Genomic DNA, 27,082 nt, shown 5'->3' with positions numbered 1-27,082 from the left:
CAGTGGTGAGGAGTGCGGAGAGTGGGTGAGGCTGGGGCAGGAAACAGGGCAGCCTGCCAGAGCCCAGGAACAGGTGAAGGGCAAGAGTGAGCTCCTCTCCCTTAATTCTCAGGGGACACAGACATGCAGGAGCTGTGAGGAGCACAATCATCAGGGCTGCTGTCATTCCCCTGGTTCCCTCCGTATCTGACGTGGTCCCAGGGCCCCTCTCCCTGTGTTTCCTCTCTGCCCTGCTTTCTTCCTGGCTGCGCTCCAAGGACTCATTTTGGCCCTAGTCAGGTGGAGTCTTGAGGTAACTGTAGACCTCTTAATAACTCCTCTGAGGTTCAACATGCCATTTATTGAGACCTCTGAGCTTAGTGGGAAGCCACCTCCTGCTGGGACCTGAGAGAGGGCTGGAGGGAGCTGACAGTGCAATGGCAGTTTTCCCTGGGGCAGCCAATCCAGGGCCCGCTGTCAGGTATCTGCTGAACTGGAGCTTTCTTTTGGGTCTCTGGGGTTCTGAGGTGTGATTTCCCCTCTGAAGATAGGCTGAACCCCAGTTGGGTGCCTTAGCCTCAGACATGGGTCCCCTGAGCTAGGAGTTGTGCTCTACCCTCAGTGTCCTAGGACACCTCACACCTGGCCCTGCCCATTCTGGCTTCCGAAGCTGACAGAGAGGGTCTGTAGAAATTCCTAGATATGAAAGGGCTACAAATAAGTCATAGGAAGTATATTTACACAACGCAGTGGTTTTCAGCCATCACTATGCGTTTACTTCAACAAAGGCAAAATTTAAAATGTTAATACTCTGTGTCACCCTGCAGAGATTTGCGTTTATTTGATGGGGCAGGAGACAGGCATCTTTGGTTTTTTGTTTGTTTGATTGATTGTAAAAGGATCTTGCGCTGTTGCCTGGGTTGTAGCCCAGTGTCATGATCGTGGACATTGCAACCTTGACCCTTCCAGGCTCAAGAAATCCACTCTTCTCAGCCTCGCAAGTTGCTGGGACTATGAGCCTGCACCACCATGCCATGCTAATTGTTGTGTTTTGCAGAGATGGGGTCTCACTATTCCTCCCCAGCTGGTCTTTTAAAGTCCTGTTCTCAAGCTCTTCTCCTGCCTCTGCCTCCCACAGTGCTGAATTTACACACCTGCACTACTGTTCCTGTGTCCCTGTAATCTTTTTTTTTTTTTTTTTTTTTTTTTTTTTATATACTTAAGTTCTAGGTACATGTGCATAACGTGCAGGTTTGTTACTATGTATAATTTGCCATGTTGGTGGCTGCCCCATCATCGTCGCACCATCAATTCTTCATTTATATCATGTTAACTCCCCATCAATCCTCCCTCTCCCTTTTTCCCCCTCCCCATGATACCCAGTGCGTGATGTCCCCCCCTTCCCGAGTCCAAGTGATCTCTTGTTCATTCCCACCTATAGGAGAACATCGTGTTTGGTTCTGTTCTTGTGTAGTTTGCTAAGGAATGATGGTTTCCGCTGCTCATGCCCTACAAAGGACCAAACTCATCCTTTTTTAATGGCTGCATGTCCATGGGGTATATGTGCACATTTCTAATCTGTCTGTCCGAGACATTTGGGTGATTCAGTCTTTTGTTATTGTGATAGTGCCCAATAAACATACGTGTGCATGTGTCTTTAGTAGTATTTAATCCTTTGAGGTATATACCCGTAGTGGGATGGTGGGTTATGTAAATCTAGTTCTGGTCCTTGAGGAATTGCTACTTTCCTAAATGGTTGATGTTTCAATCCCCACAGTGTAAGGAAGTGTTCCTATTTCCCACTCTCCCAACCTGTTGTTTCCTATTCTTACAGTGCCATCTACTGGGTGAGATGGTATTCTTGTGGTTTTGATTTGCATTTCTGATGGCGAGTGCGAGAGGACGATGAGCATTTTTTCATGTGTCTGTTGGCTGTCTGAGTATCTTCTTTTGAGAAATGTCTGTTCATATCCTTTCCCCACTTTTGATGGGGTTGTTTGTTTTTTTCTCGTATATTTGTTTGAGTTCTTTGTAGATTCTGGATATTAGCCCTTTGTCAGATGAGTAGGTGTCCCTGTATCTTTTAAGAGCTTCCCTAGTGCTTTTACTAGGCATCCAAGCAAAGAAGGCTTTGCTTGCAGAAGGCTCATGGAACCCTGTTGAGGCTGCATCTTCTTCACAGCCAGCAGATTGTTCCCTGAAGTGTCTGCTTAGCAATGCACAGGCTATTTATATCCAGGGCTTTGGAGAGTTTTAGGGTTTGAGGGCTGACTGGGGCATGAGTGTTGGCTGTGGGATCTGTCACAACCTGGTCCTATGGGACACCCAGTCTAAGATCCTTTTCTCAGGCCACCATCCTGCCTCCCACTGCCCCTATGGCAGGAGGCCAAAGATCATGACCCCGTGGACAGAGGCATCCAGGTGCAGGACCGAAGTGGAGTGACTCCTTGGGAGGGGCAACTTACAGCTACTTGCTGGAAGGGTGTTGGGAAGTATTGGTCCGCCAGCTGTCACGTCCAGCTGTTCCTGCTGAATCCCAGCGATCCTCACTTGGTATCTGGGTCTCAGAAGGGTGTGGCCCTAGGTTCTTGGCTGGCTGAGCTGGTGGCTTTGCAGCCTCTTGGGGCTCTTGTATGTGAGGCCTGACCTGAGTTGCTTCAGGAAACTTTTGCCCCTAAGTCTGCTTCTTTCTTAAGAGCAGAGCCTTTGTGTGGAGATCTGGCTGGCCTCCCTAGCATCCAGCCTCTCCCATTCTGTTATGTCTGGGTTTGAGGTTGTATGCAGGGGTCTCCCCATAGAGGAGGCAAGGCCAGTTGTGTGGGTCAGAGTGAAGCATGGCAATCCCAGCTGGCTGTTCCCAGCCTTTGACTGGAGGTGTCTGAGAATGACCAGGCCTGGGGAGCTGCCTTCCTGGGAAACAGCATGTCTCCTCCCCTATTGTAGAGTTTCTGGATGTGACCCAGAGTGTGCTGGGCCTCTGTAGCATGTACTGGGCGTAGCTGTGTGATTCAGGGTGGGAGGTGCAGGGGATTATCTGCTCTTAGCCAGGTAAGGCCTGGACAAGACTTGGGCAGCCCTTGAAGAATCCAGGTCTGGTGGGAGAGTAGGCATGGGTAGGAAGGGGACAGGGTCACCAGGGATGTGTGTCACCTATTCTTGCTGCTTGGTCTGCCCTGGGAGTGAGGACAGAGGTGGAGGCTGCTGTGGACCCACTTTGGCTTCCTGAAAGCAGGTGTTCATGTGGGGAGCACGGCAGGTGGGGACAAAGCTGGTCTCTGAGATGTTGAGTGGTTCTTTGTATATCATTGTCCTTTTCTCTCTGCCATCCCCAGCAGCTCTGCTGTACCAGCCCCTTGACCAAGTAAGTCACTCAGAGCATCCTGGTCCTACATATGAGTGTTAATGCCCCTGAAGGGCCAGAGAGGGCTTANCCTGGGAGTGAGGACAGAGGTGGAGGCTGCTGTGGACCCACTTTGGCTTCCTGAAAGCAGGTGTTCATGTGGGGAGCACGGCAGGTGGGGGACAAAGCTGGTCTCTGAGATGTTGAGTGGTTCTTTGTATATCATTGTCCTTTTTCTCTCTGCCATCCCCAGCAGCTCTGCTGTACCAGCCCCTTGACCAAGTAAGTCACTCAGAGCATCCTGGTCCTACATATGAGTGTTAATGCCCCTGAAGGGCCAGAGAGGGCTTAGGGGTTTCTCAGAAGAGTGAGCCCAGGGTAGGAGGGCACCAGAGTCACTGAGAATAGACCATTTGAAAAGTTGGGCAGAGGGATCCTGGGCCCTGAGTATGCCTGCCTGGCCTGAGGTAACCATGCCAACAGGGCCAAGGCCTCAGTAGAGCTTAGCTACTGAGGTTGGCATTTGGCCAATTGCTCTCTTGGTGCAGGCAGGAACGTCTTACTTCCCCAACCGCCGTCTTTTGGTCTCCATTATCCTTGGAGTAGCTGCAGGGTGGGTAGAGGAGTGTCTCTCCTAGCTACCTGGTGAGATGAGCGTCTATCTAGCTCCCTCTGCTAGGGGAAAAGAGTAATGACTGCAGCTGGGAGAAAAGCGAGCCAGGCCCTTTTAGAGTCAACCCTGCTGCTCCGATTCTAATTTTCAGTTCAGATTTTGCTGGCAAGAGTGTGGGTCCCTGAGGGCCTGCTCTTTGAATTCCTTGGGTGAGAACTGAGCATTGCTCAGGAGCTTCTCATTAAGCCCCAGACGGCCCCCAATTCACCACCTCATCCCTTACCAGGACTTGCTGAAGCGCACACCTGTGGACCACCCAGACTGCCTGCCACTACAGGATGCCCTCCGCATCTCTCAGGACTTGTTTCCAGCATCAGGGCAGACATTGACCCCACTGGACTGCAGTCACAATGGACTGCCAAGGGGGAGGTGAGCTCAGGGCCCAGCAAGGCCTCACGCTCAGGTTGAGGAGCCCAGGGTGGACCTGATCCCCAGTCCCTTCTCTGATGGCACAGGCATCGCTCTGTGCCCCTTGTCTCTGAAACCCTGATCCCCCATTCCCAGCCAAGGAGAGGTCTTCGGTCCCTGGTCACGCTGATTTGATTCCATGTAGCATTCTGGGCCCTAGGCTGAGAGCTTTAAGCCCAGTATCTGAGTCATCCTCCAAAGAATCCAGTGAGCCAGAAGAGGACACAGGCCCCGAGCGTCTCTCCAGGTCCACCACACAGTCTTTGAGCTGTGTCAGAGCTGGATTATTTATCTGGAGCTGGCTGGGTAGAGGCCCCCGGCATTGTCCCCCGCACCAGGGAATTTGTTCTATGGGTACCTCATACTTGAATGCAGGTACATGCCTATGCCATCAGGGTGACCCGGGAGGCTGAGGGAGTAGGACATCTCAGCCACTTTAGATGGGTCTGCACGAGAAAAAGCCAGAAAGGGAGCCCCACAGAGGAAAAGGCTGGTACTAGAGGTGGCCAAGGCCATCCAGGTTGCTGGAACATTCCACGTGGGCTCCTGGATGTCAGGCAGCAGTTTCCCTGGGGGCTCTTGGTGCAAGGGTGGGGGTTAGCCCAGTGAAGGGAAGCATCACTCACCATTAGAGGCACAATTAACCCCTGTGTGTCGGCAGCCTGGCCCAGATCAAAGGCTTCCTGACCGATAGAGGTTGTTAAGTGGCCCTTAGGAGTGAAGACTGCCTGGGTTCATGTTCGTTTGTTACATTTGTGAGTGAGGGGCGGGTCTGGATAGTGTCTGCTGGTGCATAGGGAGCTACTTCTGTGCAGTTGTTGGTTCTGGTTTGCAAAACCATGGAATGTCACTAGTTTGTTTTGGTCTGGGGATATCTGAAAAATCTCTGGAAGACTTTGAGTAGCATCGGTTGTAGGTCATCTTAACTGTACACTTTCAGTACACACATTTACATATTGCAGTATACGTAGGTCACACGGTGTGTCATGGAGACAGGAAAGGCTGGGACAGATGGTCGCAGCCCCATTGAAGCCCTCCTGACTCTGACGGTGGCTGAGGGATACTCTGGAAATCCTCATGGAGTAGAAACCATCCAGAACCCAGGTGAGAGGCGGCTGCAGGTTCCCCCAGGACACTTCTGCAGCCCGACCGAAGGCAGCCCAGAGTCTCCCATCCCCTGCGTGTATCTTTTAAAAATGTGTCTATCATATATGAATTTGGGTTTGGTATTTGGCTTCCTCATTGTGTCTGTTGTTCTGTATTTTTGTGTTAATGCCAATATATTGTTTGGATCACTGTAGCTCTTCTGTGTCATTTGTAATCCGGGAGCATAATACATCCATGTAGTTTGTATTTCCTAGTGCTGAGATTGCTGGATGACGTAGTGGTTGTATTTTTAGTTGGAGGAGGAACTGCTGACTATTGCTCGTAGTGTGTACACCAATTTCCATTCCCACCCAGAGTGTCTAAGAGGTTCCCTGCCTGCAGATCCACACTGGTGATTGCCTGTTAAAAATTCTGTTTTTGCTTTTGGCAACATTCATTTTATGTGGATGAGGACGCTGTCTTAGTGTGGCTTTGGTTTACATTTTTGTGATGATTAGTGATGTGGGCAAGCTTTTCCTTTATCTGTTACTTCATTTCCTGTCTTCTTTTCCGAAATGTCTATCGGTTCTTTGCCCAAGTTTTGTTGGATTGTTTGGTTTTGTTTATTTTCTTATTTTGTGTTAGTTTCTGGTATATGTCAGATGAATACCTTCAGCTACATGATTCCTTATACTCAGCACCTGGCAGCATCCTCTGCTCATTCCGTCTCTTCTGCTCAGTGACCACTGCCTGTGTCCCATTCTTCTCCCTCCCCAGGGCAGAGCCCAGACCTCCTGCCTCCCATGTTTCCTTATCTTCACAGAGGCCTGGCCCAGTGTGGGGCCAGCCACATGGCACAGTGTCCAGGGCTTTTCTGGGTGGTGGGCAGGCCAGTTGGCATGGAAAATAGTGTCTGGGGTTTCTGAGTTGACTACTGAAGGCAAGGCCCATGCTTGGGAGTAGAACTGTGGATGTGCGAGCAGACAGTGACTGGTGAATGGCAGAGACCAACTAGGCTGTCAGATCTCTGGACCATGGTGGAGTGTGTGTCCTGTGACCAGGAGAGGCACGGGGGGTACAGCCCTGTGGTCCCTACACAACTGCTCAGTAAGGAGCCAGGGCCTCAGGGCTGGGCCCTGGGCTCACCGATAGGGACTCAGCCGCCGTGTCCTCTCTGGCCCAGCAGAGTCCCTGAGCAGAGACCTTTGCATGGTCTTGGCAGGTGCTTCCTCCCAAGGCTCCCTTAACAGATAAAGCAAACCTTCCCCATCCTGGGTCTGCAGTGTGATCCCAGCCCCCAGACCCAGGGCTCAGGGAGGGCTGGGCGGTCTCAGATGGAAACAGTTTGCAGAAGCAGCTTCTTCTCTGGAGAGGGTGGAAGAAAAGGAGGCCTGGGCATTCCAGCCCCATGGTGGGATCAGGGTCTGAGTCCACCACATCCTGGACTCCTCTCTTGTGCTCCTCTCTCACTGCATAGGTTGGGGCAGGCCTTGGACACCAGGCTTCAGTTTCCAGCTTGTGTCAGCTCCTCTGCCTCAGACTCCATGAGCATTACAGTGGTGGGTGCCCACATTCACCATTGTGTCTGCCTGCAGCCTCCCTCTCCCAGCCTGTGCTGACTCGGCCACCCTCCACCTGTGCATCCCTGGGGCATCTGCCAGGCTCACCTGCACCCTGAGCTGACTCAGGCAGCCCCCTCACCCCCAACTCACCTGTGCGTACCTGGGGGCATCTCAGGCTCACCTGCATCCTGTGGTGACTCGCCCCCCCCACCCCACCTGTGCATCCCTGGGGGCATCTCAGGCTCACCTGCACCCTGAGCAATGGCTTCCATGTTGGTGACTATATAATATGCTGGGAAATCTCCCTGATTTCTCCTGAGATACAGCCCAGACTCAGGCAAGCAGCAGGGCTCTGCGCTGAATCTGATTTTCACTGTGCTCCTGCTCATGGCAGTGGAAGCTGCTTTAGCTCCTCGCCATGTTCGGATAAGTAGCATGTAAGACAAAACCCCTGGGCCCAGAGACCTTGACCGTGAGCATCTTCCCACTAAGAAGCTTCTGTGGGGCCCTTGGAGGAGCCACCTGCCACTTAGTAAGACATGCCCATGAGCAGGAGAGAGAGAAGTGAACAGGTGGTGCCGTAACACAAGGCAGGCTCTGCCATCTTGGGAAGGCAAAGACAGATGAGGCAATAGAGCCCAATGCACAGCCCGCTAGGGTCTGGACTAAACTCATAGGAGTCAAAACTGTTTTCTGTGCTTGGAAATTCTGATGGATACAACCAAGTCCATCCACAGTTGGGTCCAGCATCTGATGCCACACAGAGTGAGCCTGGTGTCTCTAGTGATGCGCCCAGGGCTGACATATCGACACTTACCCTGCACATGGACACACTTTCCTCTTTTCCAACCCGACTACAGTGAGGTGGACACGGCCTCCAACCACCCTCACCGGAAACATCCCCCAGAGCCACCCTCCTCTTCTCTCCACAGTCACTGCATTCCTTAGGCCTCTCGGTCTCTCCTGGGGGCTCTCAGGTCCTTTTTTTTTTTTTTTTTTTTTTTTTTTTTGAGACAGAGTCTCGCTCTGTCGCCCAGTCTGGAGTGCAGTGGCGCCATCTAGGCTCACTGCAAGCTCCACCTCCCGGGTTCATGCCTTCTCCTGCCTCAGCCTCCCAAGTAGCTGGGACTGCAGGCACCTGCCACCACGTCCGGCTAACTTTTGTATTTTTAGTAGAGACGAGATTTCACCATATTAGCCAGGATGGTCTTGATCTCCTTGTGATTCGCCTGCCTCGGCCTCCCAAAGTGCTGGGATTACAGGCGTGAGCCACTGCGCCCGGCCAGAAACATTCTTATAAATACCAAATATTGTTCTGTAACTTGCCTGTTTTTGTTGTTGTTGTTGTTTTGTTTTTTTACCTCCAGCAATATTTCTGAGACATGCCCATGTTGAATACGTAAGGTCTTGTGTATCCCTTTTGTCTGTTGCATGATAATATTATTGCATGCTGATTATTTACTCATTCTCCTTCTGAGGGACATGTAGGTTGTTTCCAGTTTTTTGCCAGTGCAGACAACGCTGCTCTGAGCATCCTGAACCTATCTCCTGGTACAGATGTGGGAGAGATTTTCCAGGGTAAACACCCAGTGAAGAAATAGCTGGGCCTCCAGATTTCTGCATCTTCAACATTGTTAGAATCTGTCAAATTCTAATTTTTGCAAAGTGATGGCACCAGTTTACATCACTGCAGAAGCACTTTAGAGTTTTTGTTCCCCAATCCTTGCAAACATTTAGTATTGGCTGATGTCTGAGTTTGGATTTAAAATTCTTAGCTTTGAGCAAGCTTCAGACCTTTATAGGCGTTGAGGAGGAGGTGAGAGGTTTTACCTTTTCCCCCTCCCTCCCAATGTATCTCTAATTTCCTCCAGTTTCACCTGCCTGCCCGCCGTGAGCTGACCTGGCCTGGGGCTGCACCTGGACCCTGATTTGCATAAAGCCTCCCTCCCGGTTCTCATGCACACCCCACGGCTCAGCATCTTGCGTTCTCGCAGCTCCATTAACCAGGGGCTGCCCTAGGAGGGAGCAGGAGTTCCTGGTAACAAGTGACAGGCAGGCTCGACAGGCAGGCTCCTTTGCTTTGTGTCTCTGGTACATGGAGCAGCGGGCAGCACAGGAGAGAGTCCCCAGTCACTATTCAATGAATGAATGAAGAGCGAAAAGGCAACTAGGCTGTCATTTATTGAGCAACTACTTCATGTCAGGTCGGTGACCAGGTGTCTGAGAATTACCAATGGGGTAAAAACCCCATGGCCCTTGGTTAGATGAGGAAACAGGGTCTCAGAGAGGTAAGGTCATTTGCCTGCCATCACAAGGTCAATGAGTAGGAGATCTGGGACTTGACTCTAGCCCTGCCTGACCTTCAGGGGCCTCTGGCTCCACTGCCTGACTTGGGGCTGTTTCCACTGCCTCTCTTAGGGCTGCCCTGTGGCTTCCTCCCCATTTCTGCCAGGCTCCAGCCCACTTCCCAGGGACTAGTCTGGCTGCTGAGTCCAGCTCTCCAACACCAAGAACTAGTTCCCCTGAAACCCAAGGCTCCTACAAATGGTCAGGCAGGCCCTCCGCAGGCTGCTTAGAGACAGTGGTCTGTCCACCTTCATAAGCCCACCTGCTCCAGCTGCCCGTCCCTCCACCCCATCAGGCTAGAGGGTGAGGTTGGGGCCTGGCTGAGTGGCTGTATCTGGGGACATGAGAGTGAGGAGGAGAGGAAGGAGAGAAGTTGGAGGTTGGAGAAAAGTGGGGGTGCAGAGCAGGAGAAACTAGAGGACCAGGAGGAAGAGCAAGAAAAGGGCAAAGAAGAAGAGGAAAGCAGAGCAAGGACGGCAGAAGGAAGATGGGAGAGCTCAAGTTTATAGGAGGCCATTGGTTTGGACTGAGCTCCTGCCCTAGGCCCCACTGACCAAACCAAAATGGAGTGACTCGTGCTGACATGCCACACCAGTAAGCCCAAACCAAGGTGTTTGTCCAGCCTTCCAGTTTCAGCCGGCAGGAGAACGAAGTTCCCTAGGATTTAACCTTTACACGGAAAGTAACTTTGAAAGGACCATTCTGCTTTTTTGTTCCCTGTATCTTCTTCCTTCTGCCTGTTGCTGTCTGTAAAGAAATCTCTTCTGTTCAACTCATCTGGACACATATTCTATTTTACAGAATGAGGTGTTACCCAATTCTAGAATGGCAAATAGAAGTCAATTAAGGGCTGGGCGTGGTGGCTTACGCCTGTAATCCCAGCACTTTGGGAGGCCGAGTCAGGTGGATCACCTGGGGTCAGGAGTTCGAGACCAGCCTGACCAATATGTTGAAACCCCCTTTCTACTAAAAATACAAAATAAAATAGCCAGGAGGTGGAGGAGGTTGCAGTGAGCTGAGATCGTGCCACTGCACTCCAGCTTGGGCGACAGAGCGAGATTTCATCTCAGAAAAAGAAAAAAAAAAGTCAATTAAGGCCTTTAAACTAAATGTATTGTAATTTTGTGACAGGAATGAATGAGTGAATTGGTGAATGAACATGCGGAAGGGGTTTCCATCCAGGCCATCTGGCAAACTCCTACTCCTACAAAACCCAAGCCTCCTCCTCCGGGGAGCCTTCCCTGCCCCCACCCGCCCCCCACAGGCACCTCTGAGCACTTCTCACACTGCGCTCATTTACCCAGGGCCTTGCTGTGAGCTTGGCTCCGCCCTAAACTTCATAAGCGTCATCTTCTGGACTCTTCACTGCAATCCTCTGAGCGGCACTATTATTGCTCCCAATTTATAGGAAACTGAAGCACTGAGCGGTTGCTCTGTCACATGTCTGAGTGGCGGGCTTTGCTCCGCGGCTTCTAGTGACATCATGGGTGAGAAAGCGCTTCGGAATCTTGGAATCACCTTCCAAAGACAAAGAATGGTTGCTGGATTTGTTTGATTCCCGCCCCCCCCCCCAACAAGTTTTGGAAAGCCAGGCTGCAGAAAGACACTGGGCTCTGGAGGCGGCCCGGGGACAAAACTGGGCTCCGGGTTCTCTGAGCCTCAGTTTCCCTACCGAGGGTGACGAGGCTCCGAGGCCTCGCCCACGCCTGTGACTGACGGCGCTTGCCTCCAATCAGGGCCTGCGCAGCTCGGGCTGCCCGGCCGCGAACCCCGAGGATGAAGCTTTGCTGACACCTGGTGGCTGCAGGGGAAGTGGAACCTTGAGGACCGGTATAAAGGGTCCTTCCGGTCCTGTGGAGACCGGAGAGGAGGGAACTGTAAGCTCAGAGGGGAGGTGAGTAGGGAGGAGGCGCAGAGCACTCTCCACGGGAGAGAGAAAGAGAGGGAGGAAGAGGGAGGACGGAAAGGGCATTCTCTAGGAAGTTCCCAGGAAGGCTGGAAGTCGGAGGTCAAGGCGTTGGCAGAGTTGGGTTCCCCTGGGGGCTGCAAGTGAGAATCTGCTCCGTGTTTCTCTCCTAGCTTCTGGTGGGTGGCCGACAATCTGCGGCACTCCTTGCCTTGCAGAAACATCACCCCAGCATCATCTTCACATGACATTCTCCCTGTGTGTGTGGCTGTCTCCACATTTCCCGTTTTCACAGACACCAGTCACATTCCAATAGGGGCCCACCCTACTCCAGTATGATCCACTCTTAATATAACTAATTACATTTGGCCGGGCATGGTAGCTCACACCTGCAGTCACAGTACTTTGGGAGGTGGAGACTGGAGAACTGCTTGAGGCCAAGAGTTCAAGACCAGCCTGGGCAACACAGTGAGACCCCCCCCCCCCCCCGCCAAATTTCTACATAAAAAATTAAAAAGTTAGCAGGTGTGGTCATGCACACCTGTGGTCTCAGCTTCTCCAGAGGCTGAGGCAACAGGATCACTTGAAAGCCCAGTAGTTGGAGGCTGCAGTGAGCTATGATTGTGCCACCACACTCCAGCCTGGACAGCAGAGTGAGACCCTATCGCTTAAAACAAAACTGCACTTGCAATGACCCAGTTTCCAAATAAGGTCACATTCTCTAAGGTACTAAGTAAGCATGTGAATTTGGGGGGGTTCTCATTCAATCCATAATAATCACCATTGCTCTACCCTCAAACTATTACAATCCCCCCAGAGTGAGAGCTTCTAAGGACAGGGAATCTGTCTTAGTACTTTGTATCCCTACTCTGCCCAGTTCCAGGAGTGAAATAGACACTCAGTAAGTATTGGATGAAGAATCAATAAAGAAATGGATAAAAGTAACATTTATTTAGCGTGTATTAGTTTCCACCTTTATGACAATCATTTTAACCACTTTAACAAGGTTTTCCATGTGCCACCACATCTCTGCATTCCAGCCACCACCGTGCCTTTGTGGAGTTTCTTGGAGCTACTAGGCTCCTCCCACCACAGGGCCTTTGCACATGCCGCTCTCATCTGGGACACTCTTCTTTAGCCTCTTTACCCCTGTAATTTCTACTCTTCCTTGAGATCTCAGCTGGAGTCTTTTCCTCAAGGAAGTAGCTTAGACTTGTGTGGATTCTGTTTTTTTAACTTTTATTTTAGGTTCGGGGGTACATGTGCAGGTTTGTTATAAACTCGTGTCATGGGGGTTTGTTATAGATTATTTCATCACCCAGGTACTAAGTCAAGTATCCAGATAGGCACTCAGTAGGTAATGGTTGAAGAATGAATGAAGAAATAGATGATAGTAACATTTATTGAGCACTTACTGGTTTCTTTTTTTTTTTTTTAACATTATTTATTTATTTATTTATTTTTGAGATGGAGTCTCACTCTGTTGCCTGGGCCGGAGTGCAGTGGCGCAATCTCGACTCACTGCAAGTTCCACCTCCTGGGTTCAAGCAATTCTCCTGCCTCAGCCTCCCTAGTAGCTGGGATTACAGGTGCCCACCACCACACCCGGCAATTTTTTGTATTTTTAGTAGAGATGAGGTTTCACTGTGTTAGCCAGGATGGCCTCAGTCTCCTGACCTCATGATCTGCCCGCCTCAGCCTCTCAAAGTGCTGCAATTACAGGCGTGAGCCACCTTGCCCGACTTTTTTTTTTTTTTTTTTTTTTTTTTTACTTAAGTTCTGGGATACATGTGCAGAACGTGCAAGTTTGTTACATAGGTATACATGTACCACAGTGGTTTGCTGCACTCATCAACCCATCATCTATGTTTTAAGCCCTGCATGCATTTGGTATTTGTCCTAATGCTCTCCCTCCCCTTGCTCCCCACCCCTGACAAACCCCAATGTGTGATGTTCTCCTCCCTGTGTCCATGTGTTCTCATTGTTCAACTCCCACTTGTAAGTGAGAACATGCGGTGTGTGGTTTTCTGTTCCTGTGTCAGTTTGCCGAGAATGACGGTTTCCAGCTTCATCCATGTCCCCGCAAAGCACATGAACTCATTCTTTTTTATGGCTGCATAGTATTCCATGATGTATATGGAACACTTACTGGTTTCTACCTTTATGATAATCATTTTAACCACTTTAGTTTATTCAACAAGGTTTTCCACTTTTCCAAATGTGAGGGAATGCTTCTAAATGGAGTCCTAAAGGGGCGAGAATTTCTAAAACATTCCTGAAGAATCATGTTATAGGGCAGTGGTCCCCAAATGTTTTGGCACCAGGGATCGATTTTGTGGAAGACACTTTTTCATGGGCTGTGGGCAGGGGACATTAGATTCTCATTGGAGCATGCAACCTAGATCCTTTGCATGTACAGTTCACAATAGGATTTGCACTCCTGTGAGAATCTAATGCTGCCGCTGGTCTGACAGGAGGCGGAGCTCAGGCTGCAATGCCCGCCTCCTGCTGTGCAACCCCCATTTCTGGCCACGGGAGACCCAGGGTTTGAGGGCCCCTGTTTTAGGGACCTCAACACTGACTACAAAGCAATAGTCATTAACATAAAGTGGCAAGAGTGCAGGGATACACTGACTACAGGAACAGAAAAGACAGCCCATGAAATCACCCCACCTGTGGGGAAGGGGATGGATCAGCAAGGTGACTGCGCCACAGTGCAGCAAATGGACTCCTTCACGAATGATTTTAGGACATTGGAGGTCCAAAGTGGAAAAAAAAAAAAAAAAAAAAAGGAAACTGAATCTCCACCATACACTACATGCAAGAATCAGCTCCAGAAGGATTAAGAACGCAAATGTGAAGAGCAAAAGTTTTAAAAAGTATAGGGAAAAAAATATATTGGGGAATTTCTTTGTAACCAGGGATTAGAAAGAATTTCTTCAAGGTTGGCCGGGTGTAGTGGCTCACTCCTGTAATCCCAGCACTTTGGGAGGCCAAAGCAGGCAGATCACAAGTTCAGGGGTTCAAGACCAGCCTGGCCAACATGGTGAAACCCCTACTAAAAATAGAAAATTTAGGCGGGCATGGTGGTGCATGCCTGTAATCCAGCTACTCAGGAGGCTGAAGCAGAACTGCTGAACCCGGGAGGTGGAGGTTGCAGTGAGCCAAGATTGTACCACTGCACTCCAGCCTGGGCAACAGAGCAAGACTCTGTCTTGGGGGAAAAAAAAGAAAGAAGAATTTCTTCAAGGAGATATGAAAGGCGTAAACCCTAAAGGAAAATATTGCTGTTTGACTACATTAAAATTTAAAATGGCATCAAGAGATACCAAAAACGAAGTGGCAAGAGGCTGCACCCAGGAAGCAGGTATTTGCACTGCATATTAACCAACAAAAACTGAGTCTAAAGACAGAAGGCCTGCAGCATCTCATTTCAGCCTTGTCGCAATCCCATTAGGAAGGTACTGTTTCTCTCCCATCTTCCTCAGTAGAAGCATCAAAGCTCTGAAGGCAAAAGGACTTGCCTGAGCCTCTATCCCTGGCCAATGCCCCAGAACAGCAGTATAAACCCAGCCTTCATTCCCAGATCATTGCATCACCTTGAGCCTGGCTACAGCCAAGATCCTCACAGCTCAGTAGTCTCTTCCTCATTGAAGTAGCTTAGATGTTGTGTAGATTCTTAAATTACTAACAGTTGCCCGCAGCCATATGATGAATGAATGAACACACTCACAAACAGGGCATTCTGACCTCTCCCTGGGCTGGAGTGGGGGTTTCAGGGTTCTTGGCTTCTCTTGCAAATCAAAAAAGACTCTCAGACTCAAGGGGATAATGTGATAATGTGAGAATGGCGGGCAGTGAACATGTTTTTAAGGGCTGGGGCACCCATCACATGCCCCTGAGAATGACTGTGTTCAGCAACCAGCATGTAACAGGGGGCTCAGGAGCTAACCAAGGCAGCCACTCAGAGGCAAGGGAATTTCAAGTCAGATGAAGAAACAAAGGCTCAGAGAGGTTGGGCACTGTGTCCAAGGTCACACAGCTAAGCAGCTGCAGAACCGTAAGATTCAATAAGGGTCCTGTTGCCCTACCCCAGCCCAGATATATGCTGATTCTCATTTCTCTCTCGCTGTCTCGCACACACACACACACACACACACCCCAGCTACTAGGGAGATCAAAGACCCACAGCAGACAAGTTGCAAGTCACACTTTATTCACTCTCTGGTTGGTCTGGAGGGTTCCTGGGCAGCAGGTCTGGGTCCTGGGAAGGAGGCGTGGTGGGGAGGGTACTAGTTGGAGGGGTGGAAGGCGCCACGTTGGTGCCACTGCATGTCGCGGATGCGGCGCACAGACTGCACCTGGGGGTGAGGGGCCCCAAAGTCGCTGCTGTCCTTGTAGTCTCCCTTCTCCAGCAGGTACTGCAGCCCGCGGTAGCCGGGGTACTGGTAGCCAACCCACCTGCAGGACCAGAGGTGAGGGGAGGGTGAAGTGGGGAAATAGGAAGAGAAACAAGAGAGGCGAGGGGAGAGCATCCATAAGCCACTAGGAAGGGTGAAGCCTCCCAGCCATTGCCACTTCCCAGGGGTAAGCAGGACACCCTTTCCACCCCACCCTTCCAGCACTGAGCCTCTGCTTTCTTCCTTCTCTTGATGGGGAGCTCACTGCCTCCTGAAGCAAATTTTGACTGAAGGCCTGATACTGGTGTCAGAGCAAGGGGGTGGTATCTTAAGCTCACTGAAGTTTAGAATAAGCCAGGCCTTTGAACCATCTCCATCCACTCCTATCCCACCTCCAAGCCCAGCTGCAAGGCCAAAGAAGAGCTGGGGGAGGTTCCGGGGCCTTCTGATGAAAGAGGTTCCAGGGGCTACTTAATGAAAGTGCTGGTCTTCTCTCCAGAAAATGGCACACAGGCCTGGCTGCAAGGACCTGCCTGGCCAGTCTCTTTGGACACCTCCAGCTCTACTTCGCATTCTTATGCTCTCACATCTCTGCATTCCAGCCAGTGGCCTTTGTAGAGTTTCTCAGACCTACCAGGCTCCCCCCACATGCACCACAGGGCTTTTGCACATGCTGCTCTCATTGTCTGGGACGCTCTTTCTTGGCCTCTTTACCCCCGCAATTCCTACTGTTCCTTCAGATCTCAGCTCAAGAATCTTTTCTTCAAGGAAGTAGCTTAGACGCATGTGGATTCTTAAATTATTAACAGTTGCCCCTTCTAGACTGTTGGCTACACAGGGCAGAAGCCAGATCTCTTTAATCTCCTTCACCTTGGGCACCTAACACAATGCCTGGCATATGATAGCACTGATGAATGAATGAATCAATGAATGAATGAAGGGAAAGAGGGAATGAAGGAGAACAGGAGCAGAGAACTTTGCACACCACTTTAGGAGTTTGACAAACCCCAAGAAGCCAGTATGTTTGGCTAAACTGGTTCTGTTGGGGGGAAAGAGCCTTAATTCGTAGCACTTGCTGATTTCTATGCTGTAAATGCACCCACTGTGGCTGGTTTCAAGCTACCAATGATTAGTCAACCAGTTCACACAAATTCTGAAAATGTAAGAGTCGGTTCCAGGCTGGGCGCAGTGGCTCACGCCTGTAATCCCAGCGCTTTGGGAGGCCGAGGCAGGCAGATCATGAGGTCAGGAGTTTGAGACTAACCTGGCCAACACAGTGAAACCCCGTCTCTACTAAAAATGCAAAACATTAGCTGAGCTTGGTAGTGGACACCTGTAATCCCAGCTATTTGGGAGGTTGAGACAGGAGAATTGCTTGAACCTGGGAGTCGGAGGCTGCAGTGAGCTGAGATTGTTCCACTGCATTCCAGCCCGGGTGACAGTGCAAGACCCCATCTCAATTAAAAAAAAAAAAAAAAAAGGCTGATATAAGCTATTTCCGACACACCGCTGCCCAAAGTTCATCTGTGGACCCCCCATGGAATCCAAATTTTTTACCATGAGAAATCCCTCATTGCTGATGGCCAGGGTCGATGTGCCCAGGAACTTCAATTCAGTGGAAAATGACACCTCCTGTTCCCAAACTTAGAGACACATGCGGTCAAAGGCAGCATGGGCTGGTCCTCCTGCTTCTCACAGCTTTCAGACTACTCAACTCATTCCTTCCCCTCCTGCCTCAACCTAATCCTCCCTCTGCCTCAACTTGCCTCTCTGGCATACGTGTCTTGCTCACTGGGGCTGAGGTAAAGGCCAAGGTTTCTCCACTCCAAAGGCCATTTCCCCAAAGGCAGCTCTAGGGAGAAATTCAGGGGCTGTAAGCCACCTGTGCGCAGAGAATTCCCATTTACTTTCCAGTGGGAAGCCAGAGGTCAGCAGAGTACACTGATGTGTGCAATATCACCAGTGTATACAGGGCAGAGCAGGACTTAGGACCCCGGAGTCTCAGTTCCTGGGGCAGGGTGAGCCAGGGCTGGCAATGCACTTACGTGCCACTCTGCACCCGCACAGATGACACCTTCTCCTGGTAGCCGTGGGCGTGGAAGCTGGGTACGTCGTCATCTATGATTTCCATCTTCTTCCCGGTGAAGTTCGGGTTTTCATAGAGGATGATCTTGTGCTCTTGGCTGTCCTATTGGCAGAGGATGTGGGGAAGTGAGTATGGGTGACGGGGCCCAGGGTTGGCCTTCCCACCCCATGCTCATGCCCCAGAATTGGGATCCTCATGTCCCACACATCAGTCTCTGCCCAGTGCACCTACCACGTGTCTATGACAACTGCTGTTGGATCACAGCCATTTGTTAAGTTTCTGCTGGGCCATTTTCATGTAACAGACACTCTGCAACACTTTGGGGAATATTTGATTCTGAAATGTCATTTTTTCCTCCTATGCCTCAAGTTTCTCTTTTATAAATGGCAGCTACGATCTACCACCCACTCACAAGTGCACATTCACACAGGCACACACATGCACACACATATGCACACACACAGGCACCCACACATGCGCGCACACACATGCACACACACGTGCACACCCACACAGGCGCGCACACACAGGCACACACACGTGCACACACATGCACATGCACACACAGGCAGGCACACACACACATGCATAGGCTACTTGTGCCTCTAATAGGCACCTGAGATATTTTGATTTTTCTTCATTTCTGCATCTCTTCCCATCCTCCTGTTCCTATAACATTTTCCTTAGTTATCTAATCCTTTAAACATTTTCAGTTTAAGATAAGATTTTTAGATAAGAAAACCCTTATCCCTTAGACATAAAATCCTTTTATGCCATTTGGCAGATGAGAAAAATGAGGCACAGAGAGGTCAAATGACGTGCTCAAGGTCACAGAGCTGGGAGCAGCACAGCCAACATGGGAACCTGGGTCTGTGGGGTGTGAAGTCCAGTGTTCTCCAACCTTCCAGTAGGTCCTGGGAGGAGCTAGACTGGGCTTGGAGGGTTTGGGAGTGTAACTGAGCAGTGATGGGCCCTGTCCCCTCCCTGACAGTTTACACACTCACACACTAGTAAGAATCAGGATCTCAGAAGTACTGAAAACTCACACTGGCACGAGTCTTGAAGAAGAGCTAAACCACCTTCTTCTCTAGTCCTGAACTCAGAATTTCTTGTATTTCTGATGGCTACCGGTTATTGAGCAATGACTCTGTGACGACAGTTGCCCAACCCTGCGGGGTGGGGGGCACCAACCACGTAAAATAGAATGTGTATAGTGCCCTCTGGAGCATTTCATAATCTTGTGATTGGAGCCCCCTGGAGTTGTGCAGCGTGACAACCCTCAAGCTAATAAGCACATTGGAATCTCAAGACAGTAGATACCAATATGCCCATTTTACAGATGAAGAAACTGAGGCTTAGGGAAGTAAAATGACTTTTGCAAGGTCACCCAGTGAGGAGGTTCCTCACCAATCATAAGGGGCACAATGCTAGAGGGGCAGGCTCCTTCCTGGTCTCAGGACCTCCGGCTCCAAGGTGGCAGAGACAGAAAGTAGGATGATGGGCAGAGAGAGGAAATAGAATGATGGCAGGGGGCTCACCACTTTGATGGCCTCAGGGAGCCTGAGGGAGTCCGTCCTCCGGCTGCTGTCCACGAGTCCCCAGCGGGGGTACTGCCTTCTCAAACACAAACTGCTCACTCCTTGCAGTTGGCCTGTTCATAGCCCCCACCCAGCTGCCATGGAGACAGAAAGGAAAGGGGGCAGGTCAGTTCCACCTCCAAAGCGTTCCTATGCGAAGGATCCTGGCTACCACGTTGACCCCTGGGGTTCACTCTTTCCCACCCGGCAAGATGTAGTACCCCCACCCGAACCTTAGCAACAGCGAATCCAAGTGCACCGTCCCCTCAGTTATCGCCAGAACTTCAGTGGCTATGCTGCCTTTAACCACCTGGAACACAGTTAGAAATAAGAAGGCAGTCCTAAATAACGGCCCCGCAACAAATACAATATATAGATGCCATGCACTAAAGCCCAATAGTATACTGGTAAGTTAATAGCCAACTCTAGGCGGGTGCGGTGGCTCAAGCCTGTAATCCCAGCACTGTTGGGAGGCAGACGGGTGGAGTCACCGAGGTCCAGGAGATCGAGACATCCTGGCGAACACGGTGAAGACCGCCATCTCTACACTACAAAAATACAAAAACTAGGCCAGGCGCAGGTGGCGGGCGCCTGTAATCCCAGCTACTCGGAGGCTGAGGGCAGGGAGAATGCATAAACCCCGGGAGGCAGAGCTTGCAGTCGAGCTGACGATCGCGCCACTGCCACTCCAGCCCTGGGCGACAAGCGAGACTCCGTCTCCACAAAAAAAAAAAAAAAAAAAAAAAAAAAAAAGCCAACTCTCAAAAAAGCAAAACAAAAATTAACACTCTTGATTTGCAGTGTTTGCCAATTTCCATGGTGTAAATGCTCCCACTGTGACAGATTTCAAGCTATGACACGGCTGCAAATGGAGCTGGGGAGAGAGATACACAGTCAGCCTTCACCACTGGGAACTGACCCCAGACCCCCTCTGTTGTATGCAAACCCCTCTCTTTGGATCTGTTTCTTCTCTTGTCCCTGTTGTTAGACTCTGCCCAAACTCTGTTTTTATAGATCCACATTAGAAGAAAAATAGCACACTAAAGAGTGAGGGATGGCCTTCAGGTCGGGCATGGCTAATAGAGGAAGGCAAAAAATAGGAGAAAAAAACACAAATCTCAAAATGATTAGCATTCTGGGGCCAACCAGTGCAGAGGCAAACATTTCAGCATGTGCAATAATGGCTGTTCAGAGGAATAATCTAAGTTATTAATGAAAGAGGAGATCATGTTTATTATCCTCTTTTGGAAGAGTAGTCTTGATCCAGTAATTCTACTTTAGGCAATGGGTCCTTAGAAAACAGTTGTCAAGGGGCTGGGCGCCATGGCTCATGCTTGTAATCTCAGCACTTTGGGAGGCCAAGGCAGGCGGATCACCTCAGGTCAGGAGCTCAAGACCAGCCTGGCCAACATGGTGAAACTCTGTCTCTACTAAAAATACGAAAAATTAGCTAGGCACGGTGTTGCATGCTTGTAATCCCAGTTACTCGGTAGTCTGAGGCAGGAGAATTGCTTGAACCAGGGAGGCAGAGGTTGCAATGACTTGAAATCGTGCCATTGAATTCCAGCCTGGGTGACAAGAGCTACAACTCCATTTCAACAAAACAAAACAAACAAACAAAAACAGTTGTCAAGGGATCACAGATATCTGAATAAGGATGTTCATTGTGGCATTGTTTATAATATCCAGTAACTGAAAAACTAAAACATCCTACAATCAGGGCCTGGATATGGCATATTCAATCATGGACTGTTACAAAGCCATGGTAAGTAATGACATAGCATGTGGGTTATCAAATGTAACTGGTGTAACTATCACCAGGTAAGCTTGTTAAATGCAGATTCCAGGCTCCAGAGCCAAGTTTGATTTAGTGGGACTGAAGTGGGGCCCGAGAACCTCCATTTTAAAGCATCTCCCTTCTGTCAATCTGATGTGAATTTTCCTCAAACGACTTTGAAAAGCACCAACATAAAATGCTATTTAATGACATGAAGAGAGTTCATGCTACCTTGTAAAGTTTCCAAAGTGAGTAATAAAACACCATGTTTAGTATGATACAAGTTTGATTTGATTATACACACACACACAGAGAGAGAGAGAGAGAGAGAGAAGGAAATCTAAATTCATACCAAAATCTTAATAATGGTTACTTCTGAGTAGTGAACAGAAGTCATACGGTTTTTTGCCTTAAACCATATCTTCTTAGTTTTAAACAATAAATGATAGTTAATAAAAATATTAAATGTCGTATTTTTTAAAAAAGCACAAGAGTGTAAAATCTCTTTGGGAAATTTTTTTTCATCAAAATATTTGAAAAGGCAGCTGAAAATCAGATGTGATGCTTAAATAGTCAAATCTCAGTTATCCAGAAAGGGATTCTCTTGGATGCAACAGATTCCCTGAGCATGTCAGATGACCAAGGCTTGGCATAGCCACTGCTTTAGCTATGTTCTGCACATCTTCAGGTTCTGACCCATGTAGGGCCGTGGAACTCTGCAGAATTCCCTGAGAACCTTGAGGTGTGGTATGGCTCACCTTAGGATCTCCAGCCATACCTGACTTACTGGCCACCAGTGGACATTTCTACATCCTGAGGCTTTGACAGAGAAGGAGTAATGAGAGAAGCTGTGGTTTGTGTCCCAGACACTCTGCAGGCTCACATAGGACTATGCTCAGCTACATGACATAAGGTGAGTCAACCATTCAGTTCCCCTTCTCTCTTGGATACAGACCTGGCCCCCAAGTGTGCCAAAAAATCTGTAAAGACCCAGTATTGTCAGGATTTGGGAAGGGAGGAGGGGATGCAGAGCTGGGACATCCAGCCTTAAACCTCCCAGGATTGAGGACCCTCCTGGAACCAGAGATTGGCAGTTCTAAAAGCTTCATGAGTCACTATGTCCATCTTCCTGCCTTGACCTCTGTATCAGGCTTTCTACATGACCCTTTCCCTTCATCCCCAGAGCACATGGTCATCCTTATCCTACAGAGGAGGAAACTGAGGCTCAGAGGGGGAAGGTCCTGGTCCAACACCACACAGCCCAGAAGTGGTGGAGCCTGGATTTGAACCCAGCTCTATCTGACTGCAAAGCATGAATTATCTCCATACACTGCCAGTCCCCAAAACTTGGTCCCCAGATTGCAGATAGGAGAACAGCAAGGGTAGATTCCCCCAGTCCACAACCTGATCACCTCACCCAAAGTCCCTGACCAGGAGAGGCCACCCAGGTACTTACGGTCCAGCCTGCACTAGGACAGAGCCTGCCTTCTCCACACCAGTCTCCTTCAGGTTGGGGCAGGGCCCATTGAGCTCATGCGAGTGGCCTTGAAAGTTTTCCTGCTCAAAGATGATGATCTGCAACAGGAAGCGAGACTCAGACCCTCATCATGATGAAGAGGAGTGACAGTTGACTGATAGACATGGGGAGGGAGCTCAGAGAACCCAAAGGATGCTGAAGGGTTCACCTCCAGAGTGACAAATCAAACATAAAAATCAAACAGCCCTGGCTCTGGCTATAAGCAGCTATGGGACCTTGAGCCTGCATTTGTCCTCTTTGTCAGTCTCCCCATCTGTAAAATGGGAAATAAAGACAGAACCCAGGCCGGGTGTGGTGGCTCACACCTGTAATCCCAGCATTTTGGGAGGCTGAGGTGGGAGGATTGCTTGAGCCCAGGAATTCCAGACCAGCCTGGGCAAGATGGCAAGACCCCACTTCTAATTTTTTTAAAAAGAAAAAGAAACAAAGACAGAAACTGCCTTGTGATATTGTTTGTTAGAAGGATTCAGGGGAGCATAATTTGCACACCATATTTGCTCTGCTTGTGGGAGACATAATTATGTTAATTAAGAGATATGGTACAGATTCCAATAAGTGGCAGAGCTGAAATTGGAGCCCAGGCTTGTCTGATGCAGCTGAAATGGAAGCAACACTTTGCGAACCCTAACATGTGCACGTAGCACCTGGGATCTGGATAAGTGCAGTTTCTGAGGGAACAGGTCTGGGGTGCAGCCCCGGATTCTGCATTTCCAATCATCTCCCAGGTGATGCTGGTGCCACTGGCTTATGGACCAAATTAGGAGTACTGACGTGCTAGACCACGCGTTTGAGCTTCTCCTCCTCCCATTAGAGCTGCACTAGTACCTTCATATACACCCCTTACCTCCATTTCGCCCATAAAACTACACACACCTGGGCCCTTTCTCCAAGCCTCCACAGAATTCCCAGGTGTCCCTATGAGCTCCCCCTTGAAATACTTCTTAAGAGGACTTCACTCCCCTTGCCTCACCTGGTATTATCAGCCCAAGGAAGGGGGCTCAGGAGATCCCCATCAGGGAAACTGAAGCTCTGCAAAGTGAAGAGACCCACCCAACATCTCCCACATCCAAATTAACCTTGAGGCTAGCTGCCACCTTTCATGGTTCCAGTGAGAATTTTGGAGGCAGAGCTTTTCCAGCCACATTTCCCCAGCAAACTGCCCGTGGATGAAAAGATGGGCTCAGGTCAGCACACTCCCAGTGGGGGAAGCTACAGAATCAACATGGTCAGCACAGGCTGGATAAACATAGCCCTGACTCCCAGGCCTGGAATTAGCCACACAAAGAAAGGAAAAGGGGTGCCCCACAGGGCTTAGAGATGAATTCCATGGGCTCAATCCAGCCTTTACAATCAGTGACCCAGCCCTTTACTGTCACTGACTTGGCTAGAGATAGGGTCAGGAGACAAGGGCTCCATTGTGTCCTGTTACATCCAGTTGTGCAAACCTAAAAAGCAATTCAATACTCTGGGCCTCAGTTCTCTCATCTGTAAAATGGGGAATCAAGAATGTGGAAGTTCGGGGCTAGTTTATTATTACCCTGGCCTGGGAGACAAGAGCTTGCGGGCGGTTAGCACATAGTATTTGTGCTGCTTGTGGGAGACATAATTACGTTAATTAAAAGACATGCTACAGATCCCACATGAGTAAGTGGAAGAGCTGAAACTGAAGCCCAGGCTAGTCTGATGCAGCTGAAATTGAAGCAGCACTTTGCGGACTCTAACCTGTGCACGTAACACTGGGATCTTGATCAAACGCAGTTTCTGAGGGAGCAGGCCTGGGGTGCCCACCTGAATAGGGGTAGGCAGGTGAGGAAGGGTAGTTTCTCCATACATTTGAAAGCCCAGAAGCTCAGAGGACCCAGGAGCTCACTAGCATTGTTATTATTAATCAATAGAGTGGAGGGCAACATTTTACAAATTGTGTAATCCTTTAAAACTGCACTGTCCCACACAGCAGCCATTAGTAACATATGGCTACTGAGCACGCATAATTAGTCCATACTATTACTTATACTGTGCTCTAAGTGTAAAATACACATCATATGTTGAAAATTCAGAATGGAAAAAATAATGTAAAATATCTGCCTAATAATTCTTATATTGATTATACATTAACATGCTCATCTTTTGGATATATTGGGTTTCATAAAATATAATATGAAAATTAATTTCACCTGTTTCTTTTTACTTGTAATGATGTGGCTACTAGAAAATTTTGCATTACCTATGTGGCTCACATCATAGGTCTAGTGGACAGTGCTTCTTGCTTTTTTCCAAACTCACCCAGCTCATTCCCACCTTGGAGTCTTTGTGACTGATGTTCCTTTTGTCTGGATGCTGTCATCAACCCTCACCCATATTTTAAATTTTTCTGTGGAGATGGGATCTCACTATGTTGCCCAGGCTGGCCTCAACTTTTTGGCTCAAGCAATCCTCCTGTCTCGGCCTCACAAAGGCACCCCCAATTTTTACATAGCCGCTTCCTCACTTGACCCAGGTGTGTGCTCAAAGTCACCTCCTCAGAGAGGCCCTCCTGGAACACCTGAGCTACCACAACCATTGCGACTCTCGGGAGCCCCTTCCCCTAGTTTACATTTATTTGTAGCACTTCTCACTACTGGAAATCATATATTCATTTATTTATTGTCTGTCCTTCTTCTGGAAAGTAAGCCCCATAAGGGACAGATCGGGGTGAACAGGTGAGGGGCTGCATCTGCTCAGGCTTGCCTGGCCCAGGAGGCACCGAGTCAGACCAAGGGGCCATTCCTGAAGGAACCTGTGCCTGGAGCTACCAAAGCAGAGAGGCACAGGAGGGCAGCCAGGTGGGTGCTCCTCGATAGAGGTTTGAGGGCAGACTTGGTGTGACAAGTCTCTGACATTGTGATAAGATCCTGCTGCCCTTGGGTGGGCAGGTGGATGAGAAATCAAAGAAGGGATTATTTGATGGTGTTAGGTGGTTGCACACCCCGGGCTGGGTGTTAGGTTGAGCCTGGTTTCTTTGGCTCTCACAACTTCCCTATGCAATAAATCTGACTCCTCCTTTTACAGAGATGGAACTGAGGCTCAGAGGGATCAAATAATTGGCCCGGGTCACACAGCAGGTGCAGAGCCAGGACTCACACCCACCTTCCATCTACTAATCCCATCTCTGACTGAGAATGAGGGTCTACTCCAGTTTCAGGGAGCCCTGTGGACAGTAGGGTGTGGGAAAACAGATAAGGGAGAGAAACTGAAGTCTCTAAAGCTGGAGGCTGGTACTGGGAATCCCAGCATGCCAGCTATGGGCTGGGGAGGGACTCTCAGAATCAGCCCCAAGTGTGTAGGTAGGGGAGACTGAGTCCCAGAGAGGGGCAGGGGTGGAGAGGAGGTACCTGTGAAGAAAGATGCCAAGCCCATTTTACAGAAGGGCAACTAAGTCTGGGAGAGGAGCATTGCATGCCCCCTCCTCCGAGAGGTACCCACCTTGGGGTTGAGGGACTGTGGTTTGCCCGCCTGGGTCTGGTGGTCTGAGGCCATGGTGGACTGTCCCGTGCAGGAATGACCTGGAAGACATGGGAAGCAGCAGTGAGGACCTGGAGGAGCCACTGACTTTTTCACTGTGTGGGGACTTGGGACCACTCCTCTCTGGCCCCAAATATTCTTCTTTTCCCCCTGGTTTCAGGCTGTCCCAGAGCTGTGGGGTCTGTAAGCAGCTACTTGAACTTCTGTCCTTAGCTTCATTTATATCTATCCAGGCCAGCTCCAGGAGGAGGGAAAAATGAAGTCTACTCCCAAAAAAGGGGGGGCAGTGATAAACTGAGCTTAAATGAGGTCCAACACTCAACCCCAGACAATGGATACCATGCAGAATATAGAACAGTCAATCCCAGAACTTCTGCCTTTATGCAGAAATTTCCTAAATAAAATTGTGTGGAACAAACAAAGCCTATGCATTGGCTGTATTTTGTGGTGTGGTGGTGCCCAGTTTAGGAACTCACAAAGTTCCCTGTCCCCCTGCTGTTTCTCCCACCCTCTCTCTGGGACTCCTCTCCCCATCCCGGTACCTAGATTTCTCTTCTCTGCCACTGGTTTTACGTCCCCATTAGTGAAATCATCTGATACAGAACCCATGTTACAAGAAAGGGAAGAAATGGGTGCAATGGTAGAAACCCAGGCACTGTGGCAGGCAGCAGCATAGACCTGCCTTAGCTATTGAGAACATCAGAAAAGTCTGGAAAATTGTCAGCCTCTTCCCCCTTCCTGCAGGAGGGGTGATCAAACCAGGCTGTGTTTCCTCAGGGGTAAGAGAGGAAGCCTGGCCTTCCTCTTCAGAGATAATGCCCAGCTTCCAGAAGCCCCTTCCACATGAAAGGCCAAGACTGGATGTTTCCCAGGAGGAAGAAATTCAGTTAAGCACCTTGGGAGC

At 49.6% G+C, this 27,082-nt stretch overlaps 1 protein-coding gene across 1 annotated transcript; it reads right to left on the bottom strand.

Moving 5' to 3' along the window:
- Positions 1-15,495: 15,495 nt before the first annotated feature.
- On the bottom strand, positions 15,496-26,569 carry LOC108524445 (beta-crystallin B2-like). The gene is given in 6 exon segments (XM_017865554.1): positions 15,496-15,761; positions 17,746-17,888; positions 19,325-19,400; positions 19,402-19,458; positions 22,597-22,715; positions 26,140-26,569. Coding segments are annotated over 6 exon segments (618 nt in total). The 5' UTR covers positions 26,194-26,569; the 3' UTR covers positions 15,496-15,592.
- Between the last annotated feature and the right edge of the window lie 513 nt (positions 26,570-27,082).

The sequence above is a fragment of the Rhinopithecus bieti genome, unplaced genomic scaffold, assembly GCF_001698545.2.
Source record: "Rhinopithecus bieti isolate Rb0 unplaced genomic scaffold, ASM169854v2 scaffold_82929, whole genome shotgun sequence".
NCBI lineage: Eukaryota > Metazoa > Chordata > Mammalia > Primates > Cercopithecidae > Rhinopithecus > Rhinopithecus bieti.
The sequence above is the reverse complement of the archived record's forward strand: the minus strand, read 5'-3'. Positions and strand labels throughout refer to the sequence as shown.